The sequence below is a fragment of the Leptonychotes weddellii genome, chromosome 10 (assembly GCF_054177405.1).
Source record: "Leptonychotes weddellii isolate Sample4059 chromosome 10, ASM5417740v2, whole genome shotgun sequence".
NCBI lineage: Eukaryota > Metazoa > Chordata > Mammalia > Carnivora > Phocidae > Leptonychotes > Leptonychotes weddellii.
Window position 1 is genome coordinate 40,479,069 of NC_138378.1, and position 11,660 is coordinate 40,490,728.

Consider the following 11,660-nt stretch of genomic DNA (forward strand, 5'->3'; position numbering starts at 1 on the left):
AAATAAATAAATAAAATACTTTAGGGTGTTCACTGTGTTCATTGAATTAGATACAAACGGAAGATAATAGTGAATTTAAAGTGGTATCCAAGTCTTTAAAATAATAAATCTGCATTTTTCTAAGTTACTAATACATTTTTACTTGGACCTTGAATTTTAAAACATTATCTATAAAATAATTTAGCAGTTATCTGGCAGAGTCTTGTTAAACTGTTGCTTTCCAAATGGTTGTGTGAGGTTGAGCATTTACCGCTTAACTTCATTCTCACCAGCACTGACTATTTTGTGTATTACTAATTAGGTATTTATATTTTCCCCCTTACAACTTTGCTGTTTGATTGGTAGAAAGTGATCACGAGTTCATAACATGAGGGAACCACCAAAGAAAAAAATAATTCCAGTCCTTTAATTTTTAAAAATTGATAAAATTAAATTCTTTTTTCTTCTGAAGTAATTTTATTCTACTGTGCAGATTCTTTTGAGTTTAAGCATAGGAAGCTTGGAACTATATAATTCTTTTTTTGAGGGAGTAGAGTAGGCCAAGAACAGTCTTCTAAATATACTTACCGTATCTATTTAATAGCTTTAACAGTTGTATTACCATGAAGCATGATTGTAATAGCGGTTGGATGTAACTTCTTATGTGAAATGAATAATTAAATCCTTCCTCTGTAATGTCATAATTGTTTGCAGAGTCCTTCAATATCTCCTAATACGAGTTTCACTTCTGATGGCTCCCCGTCTCCAATAGGAGGAATTAAGCGAAAAGCAGAAGACAGTGACAGTGAACCTGAGCCAGAGGATAACGTCAGGTGAAACCATTTTTTGGTAACTCTTTGTTATCAAATTGCTGAAATAGATGCTGTCTAATTAATGCTATTTAGCTTAGAGCAGCAGTGCCTTCAGATGCTTGCCTGTGATCTTTTTATCCACCAGTAATTAATGTGGAGGGTTAGAATAGTCAGTAAATTCCAGTGAGATGTGTAAGCTATAGCTGTTAAATCTAAGTATCTAGATTAGTATGCGTGCAGGTTTTTGTCCTCCAAGCCACTTTTCCCTCTGAGACCAGGCACTAGATCGGCTAGACATGAGGTGTTTAGCTCTGACTATGTGATCTGAATGTTACTGTTTTGAGATTAAATTTTCAAGCTGCTTAACATAGAAAGTTCAGTTACACTTGGATACGTAGCATAGTTTGCTTTACTCTTCTCATTTGGAAAGGTTTTTCCTCAAATGAAATAGCAAAAGTCATTTAGTTAAGAGATAAATATGTATATTTTTTAAAACCACAGACTTGCATATATACAATTCTATTTCATGACAGAGAAGTTTCCTTTTAGCTATATACTTAAAATTTGTAAAAGGAAACTTTGATTCTTTATCCAGAAATTTGAGATCATTATATAAGATTAATAGCCTCTCGTATAATTAAATCCAGATTTGAATCCTGAGTTCTGAGTGCAAAAGGCCAACAATCTTAATAATTGTAATTCATTAAGAATTTAGCAAAATGATATATTTTCAAAGTGAAACAGTAGTGGGCCACAACTCATGATTCTTTTATAGGATGTGGATGGTATGTTTGCATTTATGATGAGAAGCTTCTCAAGTGTCATGTATGGTTCTGTATTTTCCTAATGTCCTTTGATGTCAGATTCTGAGATATGTGGTGACTTGTGATTGAGCATTTACCTGATCCTCTGTTTCTGCAACTCTGGACTTTCCTCTTAGAGTATGTTATCTATTTTATTGTGTAGCCATCTTGATCAATACCAGCTTAATAGTTAACTTGATTTGTTAGTACTTTATTGTGTAATCCCAGTGCTGAGAATAGTCAAGGTGGAAATGCTTCTTTCAAGAAATGCTTGAGACTCTTGATACGTATTTCATTAATATTTTCTGTAAAACAGTTAAAATCCACATCATAGAAGATATTTGTCTTAATTGATGTTCTGTGAATGCTTGGGGCAGGTGGGAGGGAATTAAAAGTGGTGTGGTGTATTCTGGAACATGACTGTAATTAATGTGTGAATTGTGGCACATGGTAGAAAATAGCCCTTAATGAGAATCATCATGATGTTCTTGATCTGTTCTGATTTGTTTCTTTAGTGTTCCTTGGCTTCTTTGTGTTCCTTCAATAAAATGTTTAAATCTTCTAAAGAATGAAAAATGAGTACTTAAAAAGAAAAAACACTTCAAAAAAGTGGTTCTTCACATGTATTTTAAGTGATTAATGATAATTTAGTGAATTGATTGACCTGCTTCTAAGTTCTACCAGAACATACATACATGTGTGTATGTGTCCTTCCCTTAAGCCAACAACTCTTAGCTGAAAGAGGGATAAGACCCAAGGATGGGAGAATAGGTGTAAACATAATTTTCTGCCTGGTTCCTAGATTATTATTCTACAAACCATTTTTTACTTTTTAAAAAATTACCCATGCAAATCTTTTTTTAAAGTAATTTGATTGACTCCTTTGTTTAGTTTAAATGTATTTTAACAAACTGAGGAACTGGTATAAAATATCTTCAATATTTGAATCTTACAGTGTAGTTTCAGAATTGGTCCACAATCAAAAAACATGTAAAACAGTATTAAAATTTGAACAAACAAGTGTTCAGTATCTACCTTAATAAATAGTTACTTTCTCTTTTTCCAAAATGTAGTTTTATAATGGTCTTACTAGAATCAGTGTTTGGATTTTTGATGTTTAACTATCTTTTAATAAATTCTGTGAAAGTGGGCTTTTTAGAAATAATTAAATGAAGCTGTATTAGCATTACTGTTTATCTCATTCACATTTCACCTGGATATCAAATATAAAATGATTTGGGTGATAAACCAGTGGACAATTATGGAAAGTATTAATTCAACATGAACCGGCTTTTCCTGGGTTTTAGGCTATGGGAAGCTGGTTGGAAGCAGCGGTACTACAAGAACAAATTTGACGTTGATGCAGCTGATGAGAAATTCCGTCGTAAAGTTGTACAGTCTTATGTTGAGGGGCTCTGCTGGGTTCTTCGATATTATTACCAGGTACAGAGAGAATATTTTCCTCTAAACCTAGCTAATCATTCTAGGAAGATCATAATTTCTGTGTATTACTGAGCTGTATTCTGAAATTAAATCCAGACTCAGTTTTTTAAAGCTTCCTGTTTAGAAATTCATTACCTTAAATAATATTTGTTTGTAAAGCCTTTGACACTTCTCAAGTGTTAATATATAAAGATAATTTTTGTTGTGCTTAAGGATTTCAGCATCAAGTAGTGTGGGTTTGAGTGTACTTTGTCTTTAACATAATTAAAGTATGGTGGTTTTTTAATTGGAAGTAAAAAATAATAGTCACTAAACGACTGAACAAAGGACAAAGCCTAGAAAATACTAGTAAGAATTTGAAAGGCATTTGAATGATACCATTTCCTCCGTGTAATGTAGTGATGTTACATAAAGTGCATTCTAATTGGAGTAATCCGTATCTGACTTAAAGTTTTTGATAATTGAGATGTCAGATTGGTGAGAGATTAGGTAGACATATAGGGAATTGTAACACTAGTAGTTAATACATGGTTTCATTCTCTGAGAGCAAGGCAAGTTAAGTTTGGTGTGATCTGGGAAAAGAAGTTTGTCATTAAGTGGAAAGTATAATTTAATGCATTATCGAGTGTATAATAGTAAATTCATGTTTTACTTTTGTCCTCAGGATTTTAATTCACTAGGCATAGAATCAAAACATGTATTAGGAGGAGTTCTCTTTTCTATCAGTAAAACGTACTGTTTTCTTTTTGATGGGTTTACTTAAATATTTTTATAATAAAGAGAAAGTTGTCACAATGAAAATATAATAGGGAATTATAAAATGAAACTTACGAAGTTTTATTTAGTCATTGTTCTAGTCATGTCCCTTACCCATCTATATGCTAAGTAAGTGCCAGCTACCACTGCTCTTCATTTTATTTGATGATGGCAGCTTAAAATTGGAAAGAAATGTAACCAAGCACATTTTAAAGGTAAATACAAATAAATAAAATTGTATTTTACAAATTATATTTACAAAGTTTGGTATTAACTACTGATAATTAAAGATGCTTTGCAGTAGTTTTTAAATCTAGGAGCCATTGATAGTAAGTAAAAGTTCAGTTAATCAAAACAACTGTTAGGACTCATGGGAAAAAATTAATATATGGGATGTACAGTGGAAGTCATGTGTTTTATAAATGGAATGTTATAGGCTAATATTCTAATTTTTGTTTGCTTTTCTGTGTCCGTATTGAACGTAGATTTTTGTTTTTGTTGGTTTTTTTTTTGTTTGTTATGATTCTAGGGCTGTGCTTCCTGGAAGTGGTATTATCCATTCCATTATGCACCATTTGCTTCAGACTTTGAAGGTATTGCAGACATGCCATCTGATTTTGAGAAGGGCACTAAACCAGTAAGCTTAATTATTTAGAGTCATAAAATTCATAGAATTTTGGCTTAGATAAAAATTGTGTCTTAAACTTTTTTTCTTTCTTGCAGTTTAAACCATTGGAACAACTTATGGGAGTTTTTCCAGCTGCAAGTGGTAACTTTCTACCTCCATCATGGCGGAAGCTCATGAGTGATCCCGTTAGTGTCTTAGTATTTTGAGTGTGTTAGTAACTGGGTTTTTGTCATATGTTTCACTAATATTAGACACAGTTGCTTTTGCATCTCATAGTTAAAACAGTGAAGTCCAAAAACAAAAGTATTGAGTTCTTCTGTATATTTTTCACCTCCCCCACCCCCCACTTTCCTTGGCTATGAGAGCCCTACCTGGTATAAATAAAATTAGTGTTTGGGAGCAATTCTTATAACAGTTACTTTGTTCTCAGCCTACCTGTAAGTCATTATTTTTATTTGTTCCAGCCATGTGTGGTGCTACCACAGTTCAGACTGGCCTACCTAAAATCCTCTCTGAGCTTATTTTGTGTGCCAGATAGAAAGAAGGAGAGTCAGGCAAGAAGTAGGAATTATTAGAGTCAGTAAACTCTTCATTGACTGTCTTGGGTCCACAGTTTCAGTTCTAAAATTCCTCTCTAATCCTTTTTTTTTTTTTTTCATTTTTTAAAATAAAATTGTTAACTTTGTTTTACTATTGGGATTAATGACCTGATATTTTAATAACATTTTTTAAAGGAATGAAACCTGATTTTCTCATCAGGCCTGATAACATGAAAGAAATGTCAAATTCTTTATAACTCAGACATGTGTGACTTTGTTTTGAATCTTCATTTTTTCTCTTTGACATAGGATTCTAGTATAATTGACTTCTACCCTGAAGATTTTGCTATTGATTTGAATGGGAAGAAATATGCATGGCAAGGTAAAATTTAGATATTATTCCTTTTTTGTTAAAACAGTTTCCTCTTTTTAGTAAACTGTGAGCAAACATGATTTAGGTGATGAAAGAATTTCTGTAAAAGATAAATATTTTAAGAATTAGATGTCAAAATTTGATTTTTTTCTATCCATCCTGGCATTAGCAATGATTAGCATTCCCCTAAACAGTAAATTGAATTGAAAAGATTGATCATTCTTTTGTGGGGTTTTTTTGTGATTAATTAATGGGACTTGGGTCTTGGGACTGGCTTCCAGTTAGTAGCTCATTGACACCTTGTAAGGTTGCTGAGAAATACAGAAACATGATTGCATTTACGTGGAGATTCACTTATACTCCATGGAAATTTGAAAATGAAAAATGTTTTAGAAATTTAGTTTTAAATACTTGACAGTAATCATTAAAGTTTATTTCCTATTTATTTATTTATTTAGCTGTTATTTTCTCATTCCTTCTGTTTACAGTTTTTAAAGAATGTCAATTTTAAATTACTACTAAATTTAACGTGCTTTTTACCACTCAGCAAATGTGTGATGATGACTGAATGTAAAACACAATAAAGAAGTCTCTCACACAGTAAGTCAACTATTATTTCATGCCAAAGCCCCTTTCAGCAAATCACTTTAACCTTTTCTTCGACCATGTATTTTTCTAAGATAATTTCATTTGGTAAAACCATGTTTTTACTTTCTCCTTGGTTATTTCCTGTGGTGCAGATGACCAGTAACATGACTCAGAGAATTGTGCGACGGGGGGGGGAAATAATAATTTACAAACTGAAAATCATTTAATGAGATTTTTGAGTTGACTTTTGGTTTATGTAGTAAAGGAAATTTCATATTACTTTAATGGAATGATAATGGGAAATGCAGCCCACTGATTGAGGTTAGCAGGTGTTGTGCTCTATGGTCATATTTTGTTACATGTAAATGGATTGGAGTCTTAGGTTGTTTTTAAGGTGCTTTGTGGAGGATATTTTGATTAGAGGGAAAGGGCTAAGAGGTAGTAAAGTAAAATAAGTACATAAGTAAGCATGTTTATGTAAGTGTTAAATAAGTAAATATATAAACATGCAGATGTTTTGCTTTCTATATATATCATTGTAGTATGACATAGCATAAATCATCCAGAGGAAAAGTGAGGCAATGCATAATGGTTAACAATTTCTTCACATCCTTGCCAACATTTGTTACTTCCTTTTTTTATTCAGTAAATGGCTTTTATGTATTTATGTATTTTTAGTTGAAGTATAATTGACATACACTATCCTGTTTCAGGTGGACATCATGGTGATTTGATATTTTTATACGTTATGAAGTGATCCCCATGATAAGTCTAATTACCATCTATCACCAAAGTTACTACAGTATTATTGACTGTATTCCTATATTGTATATAACATCCCCATGACTGACTTATTTTATAACTAGAAGTTTATACCCCTCAGTCCACTCACCTAGTTTGCCTATTCCCTCAACCTCTTCCCCCTCTGGTAACCAAGAGTTTGTTTCCTTATCTGTGAATCTGTTCCTGTTTTGTTTTGTTTTTGTTCATTTGTTTTTTTAGATTCCGCATGTAAGTGAAATCGTATGGTATTTGTCTTTCTCTGTCAGGACTTGTTTCACTTAGCATAATAACCTGATGTTGGAAGTGGTAAGCATTCTTTTTTATGGCTGAGTAATATTTCATTATATGTATATTACATCTTTATCCATTTGTCTGTCGATGGACACTTGGGTTGGTTCCGTATTTTGGCTGTTGTAAATAATGCTACAGGGAACATAGGGATGCATTTATCTCTTCAGATTGGTATTTTTCTTTTCTTTGGATAAATACCCAGTGGTGGAATTGCTGGATTGTATGGTGTTTCTATTTTTAACTTTTTGAGAAACGTCCATACTGTTTCCCATCGTGGCTGCACCACTGTGTATGAGGGTTCTCTTTTCTCCACACCTCACAAACACTTGTTTTTGTTTTTCTTTTTGATAATAGCCAGTCTTAAAGATGTGAGGTGATATCTCATTGTGGTATTGATCTGCATTTCTCTGATAATTAGTGATGTTGAGCAACTTTTCTTGTGTCTGTTGGCCATCTGGATGTCTTCTTTGCAAAAAATGTCTTCAAATCCTCTTCCCATTTTTTAATTAGATTGTTTTTTTGGTATTAAGTTGTGTAAGTTCTTTATATATTTTGGATATCAACCCCTTATTGGATGTATGATTTGCAAATATCTTCTCCCATTCAGTAGGTTGCCTTTTCATTTTATTGATTGTTTACTTTGCTGAAACAAAAGCTTTTTAGTCTGATGTAGGCCCTTTGTTTATTTTGGCTTTTGTTGTCCTTGCCTGAAGAAACTGGTCCAAAAAAAATATTGATGAGACTGATGTCAAAGAGCTTACTGCCTATGGTTTCTTCTAGGAGTTTTATAGTTTCAGGTCTTACATCCAAGTCTTTAATGCATTTTGAGTTTATTTGTGCGTATGGTGCAAGAAAATGGTTTAGTTTTACTCTCCTGAATGTAGCTTTCCAGTTTTCCCCACACCATTTCTTGAAAAGACTGTCTTTTCCTATTATATTCTTGCCTCCTTTGTCATAGATTAATTGACCATATATATGGGGGGGGGTTTTCTGGGCTCTCTGTTTTATTCCGTTGATCTATATGTCTGTTTTCATGTTAGTACCATACTGTTTTTATTGCTATAGCTTTGTAGTATGGTTTGAAGTCAGGGAGTGTGAGACCTCCAGCTTTGTTCTTTCTCAAGATTGCTTTGGCTATTTGGTGTTTTTTGTAGTTCCATACAAAATTTAGGATTCCTTGTTCTAGTTCTGTGGTAAATGCCAGTGGTATTTTGATAGGGATTGCACTGAATCCCTATATATAGATAGGGATTGCTTAGGATGGTAAGGACATTTTAACAGTATTCTTCCAGTCCATAAGCATGTAATGTCTTTTCCATTTATTTGTGTCTATTTTCTGGGTTTTTTGTTTTTGTTTTGTTTTTTGATAATAGCCATCCTAATGGGTATGAAGCTGTATCTCACTATGCTTTTGATTTGTATTTCCCTAATGATTGGTGATGTTGAGCATTTTTTCATGTGCTTATTGGCTATTTCTGTATCTTTGGAGAAATGTCTATTCAAGTTTTTTGCTCATTTTTGAATTGGGTCTTTGTTGTTGTAGGAGTACTTTATATATTTTGAACACCAGTCTCTTATATATGACTTTGCATTTATTTTCTTCCATTTTGTGATTGTCTTTTTACTTTGTTTGATAATGTCCTTTGATGAACAAAAATTTTTAATTATGATGGAAGTTCAATTTTTGTTGGACTGTTTTGTCATTGCCTGTGTTTTTGGTGTCGTATGCAAGAAGTCATTGCCAAATCCAGTGTCATGAAGCTTCCTCCCTGTTTTCTTTTAAGAATTTTACAGTTTTAGCTCTTAACATTTAGGTCTTTGATCCATTTTTAGTTAACTTTTGTGTAGGGTGTAAGGTTAGGGTTCATCTTTTGCTGTGGATACTCATTTTCCCCAGCACCATTTATTGAAAAGACTGCTCTTTCCCATTGAACAGTCTTGGCACCCTTATTGAAAATCATTGACTGCATATCTGAGGGTTAATTTATGGGCTGTCTGTTCCACTGCCCAGTATGCCTGTCCTTATGCCAGTACCAAATTGTTTTAATTACTGTAGCTTTAGTAAGTTTTGCAATCAAGTAGTGGGAGTCCTCCAACTTTATTTTTCTTCTTCAAGGTTGTTTTGTCTATTTGGGGTCCCTTGAGATTCCAAATGAATTTTAGGATGAGTTGAAACTCAGACCTTTAATATTTTTATATTTTATGTAAGTATTTTCATTTATTAGACTGTAATAACACAACTTTTTTTAGGTCAAATTTAGTACCGTGAGGAGTTATATTTATTCCCCCAGCTGTTCAAAACTTGTTGAAAGTAATGGTAATACTTAAGTTCTTACCTAAGTTGAGTGTGTCTTAAAATGATAGAAGACAAAATATATCTGGGTACTTTTTCAACATTTATTGAACCCTTACAGTGTTGTGTTTTTGTAATATACATAATTTCGAATGCTACATATTTTATATATGAATAGAGAATTTTAAGTCATTTGATCAAAGTCACACAGTGGCTGAACTGAGGTCTGGACCCAGAGAGTGTGACTACTATGTATTTACCTAAGTGTTACCACTACTTGAGTTACTTGTGTTGTTGAGCTAATGCATGTTAACATAATAAATAAGTACTCAGGAGAAATTAGCTGCTAATGTCATTTTTACTATCAGCTCACCCAAGCACTAACTTTATCACATCTGGGTATAAGGTATTTCTTCCTATCCTGCCCAGTAGGGCTGATTTGTTGCTTAGTAACCTTATTGCTGTCATTAGCACTGCAAGTTGCTTAACAGTTGGAGCTGGCTTTTGGAGTTGATATTGTAGGAAAGTCTTTCTGATAATTTGTTTAGATCTTAAGTGTATGACTAAACAAAACTTGAACAACTCCCTACGTTTTTTCCATGTAAATGTATACCAGTAGATGAAATAGCCTAACTCAGGTGATAGATGTTGATATTCTTGAAATAATTTTTTAGGCCCTTCAAAATTCACACTAGAACTTAGTTTCTTTTTAACTTTTAAAAATGCATATTATCCTTCTAGGTAATGAAATTGAATCTGTTTCTAAACTTTGAAAATATGGTAGCTAAATAATTAATGACAACTTTGGGAACCTTTCATTTCTCATCATTTTAAAAGGAACAATCACAAGTATGGCAGTTTTGACTGGCAGTAGTTTCAGAATTATTTAGCTCTATTTAGCATTTCTCTTTGCTATTTATTTTACATTTTGTATTTTGTTAAAAGACTAAACTGTATACAGCACAACATATACAAACGGTTCAATAACTTCATGTATTTTTCTAGAAATAGATAATTGTATTACTGGTATGTTGCTTTGAAAGTTATGAATGTAGGCTGAAATAAAGCAATTACTTTAATTCCAGCACATTCCACAGGACCGTTTTCAGCCTGAATATGAACAGTTGCATTCCTACCCAGCACCCAAAATTACTTAAGCCAGTCCTTAAAAACTTTTTGTATCTAAATTAGGTATTAGATTTTAAAATGTAAAAAAAGAATACTATGCAGTTTTAGAGCTGGAAGACATTCCATGTATTTATTCACATTGAACGGGTCTTCTGAATATTTTAGTTGAAAACCAAGTCCTAGAAAGATGAAAGGACAAGCTCAAACTCTTGGCAGATTAACTGGCTTGCCCAAGAGCATCCGCGTAAGTAAGGCACAAGAACAGAGACTGGTGTCCAGGTGGCCACTTGTTCATTTAATTTAAAAATTTTATCATCACGGAGTTAAGATTCTGCAAACATGGGTTTTCATATGAGCCATCTTAAGGATGGAAAATATATGAAACTTTTTTCTTCTCTGAACACACGGAAAGTATTTGCATTTGAGATTTGAATAGAGTTCAGTTCCAGAGTGTTTACGGCAGCAAGGATATTCTATTAGAAATGTTTATTTGGACGAGTAATAAGTGGAATTTGGTTGATCCTAATAGCTGGGTGGTTGGTGTGCGTTTTTTTCCCTAGGTGTTGCTCTGTTGCCTTTTGTGGATGAGCGAAGGCTGCGAGCTGCTCTAGAAGAGGTATACCCAGACCTCACTCCAGAAGAGAGTAAGAACTGTACTTCCACTTGGTTTCAACATTGAGTCTGTATCATACAGACTTTACATTTCCCTATGAAATTAGACTCTTTTTTCCATTTGTCAGATTTCACATAAAGGGGGCATAAACCATAGGATTTTACTTCTTTCATAAGAAAAGTCAACTTTGCTTCTTAAAATGTATTATCCAGATTGAATAGTAAATACGATTTTTTTTTTTAACTTCAAGTGTTTGTTAGATTTATTAAAAAGCAGCACTTTAGGGCGCCTGGGTGGCTCAGTTGGTTAAGCGACTGCCTTCGGCTCAGGTCATGATCCTGGAGTCCCTGGATCGAGTCCCGCATCGGGCTCCCTGCTCGGCAGGGAGTCTGCTTCTCCCTCTGACCCTCCCCCCTCTCATGTGCTCTCTCTCATTCTCTCTCAAATAAATAAATAAAATCTTTAAAAAAAAAAAAAAAGCACTTTAAGGGGTGTCTGGGTGGCTCAGTTAAGCGTCTGACTCTTGATCTCAGCTCAGGTTTTGGTCTCAGCGTTGTGAGTTCACATCCCACATTGGGCTCCATGCTGGGTGTGGAATCTACTTTAAAAAAAAAAAAAAAGCAACATTTCG

The 11,660-nt window shown here is 33.4% G+C and overlaps 1 protein-coding gene across 1 annotated transcript in view; it reads left to right on the forward strand.

Moving 5' to 3' along the window:
* XRN2 (5'-3' exoribonuclease 2) overlaps window positions 1-11,660 on the forward strand; it is a 48,896-nt gene that overhangs the window by 5,027 nt on the left and 32,209 nt on the right. Inside the window, exons 3-8 of the mRNA XM_081833265.1 lie at window positions 694-812; window positions 2,902-3,037; window positions 4,323-4,430; window positions 4,517-4,606; window positions 5,270-5,342; window positions 10,977-11,060. Coding sequence (XP_081689391.1) covers window positions 694-812; window positions 2,902-3,037; window positions 4,323-4,430; window positions 4,517-4,606; window positions 5,270-5,342; window positions 10,977-11,060 — 610 coding nt within the window. The remainder of the gene's footprint in view (window positions 1-693; window positions 813-2,901; window positions 3,038-4,322; window positions 4,431-4,516; window positions 4,607-5,269; window positions 5,343-10,976; window positions 11,061-11,660) is intronic.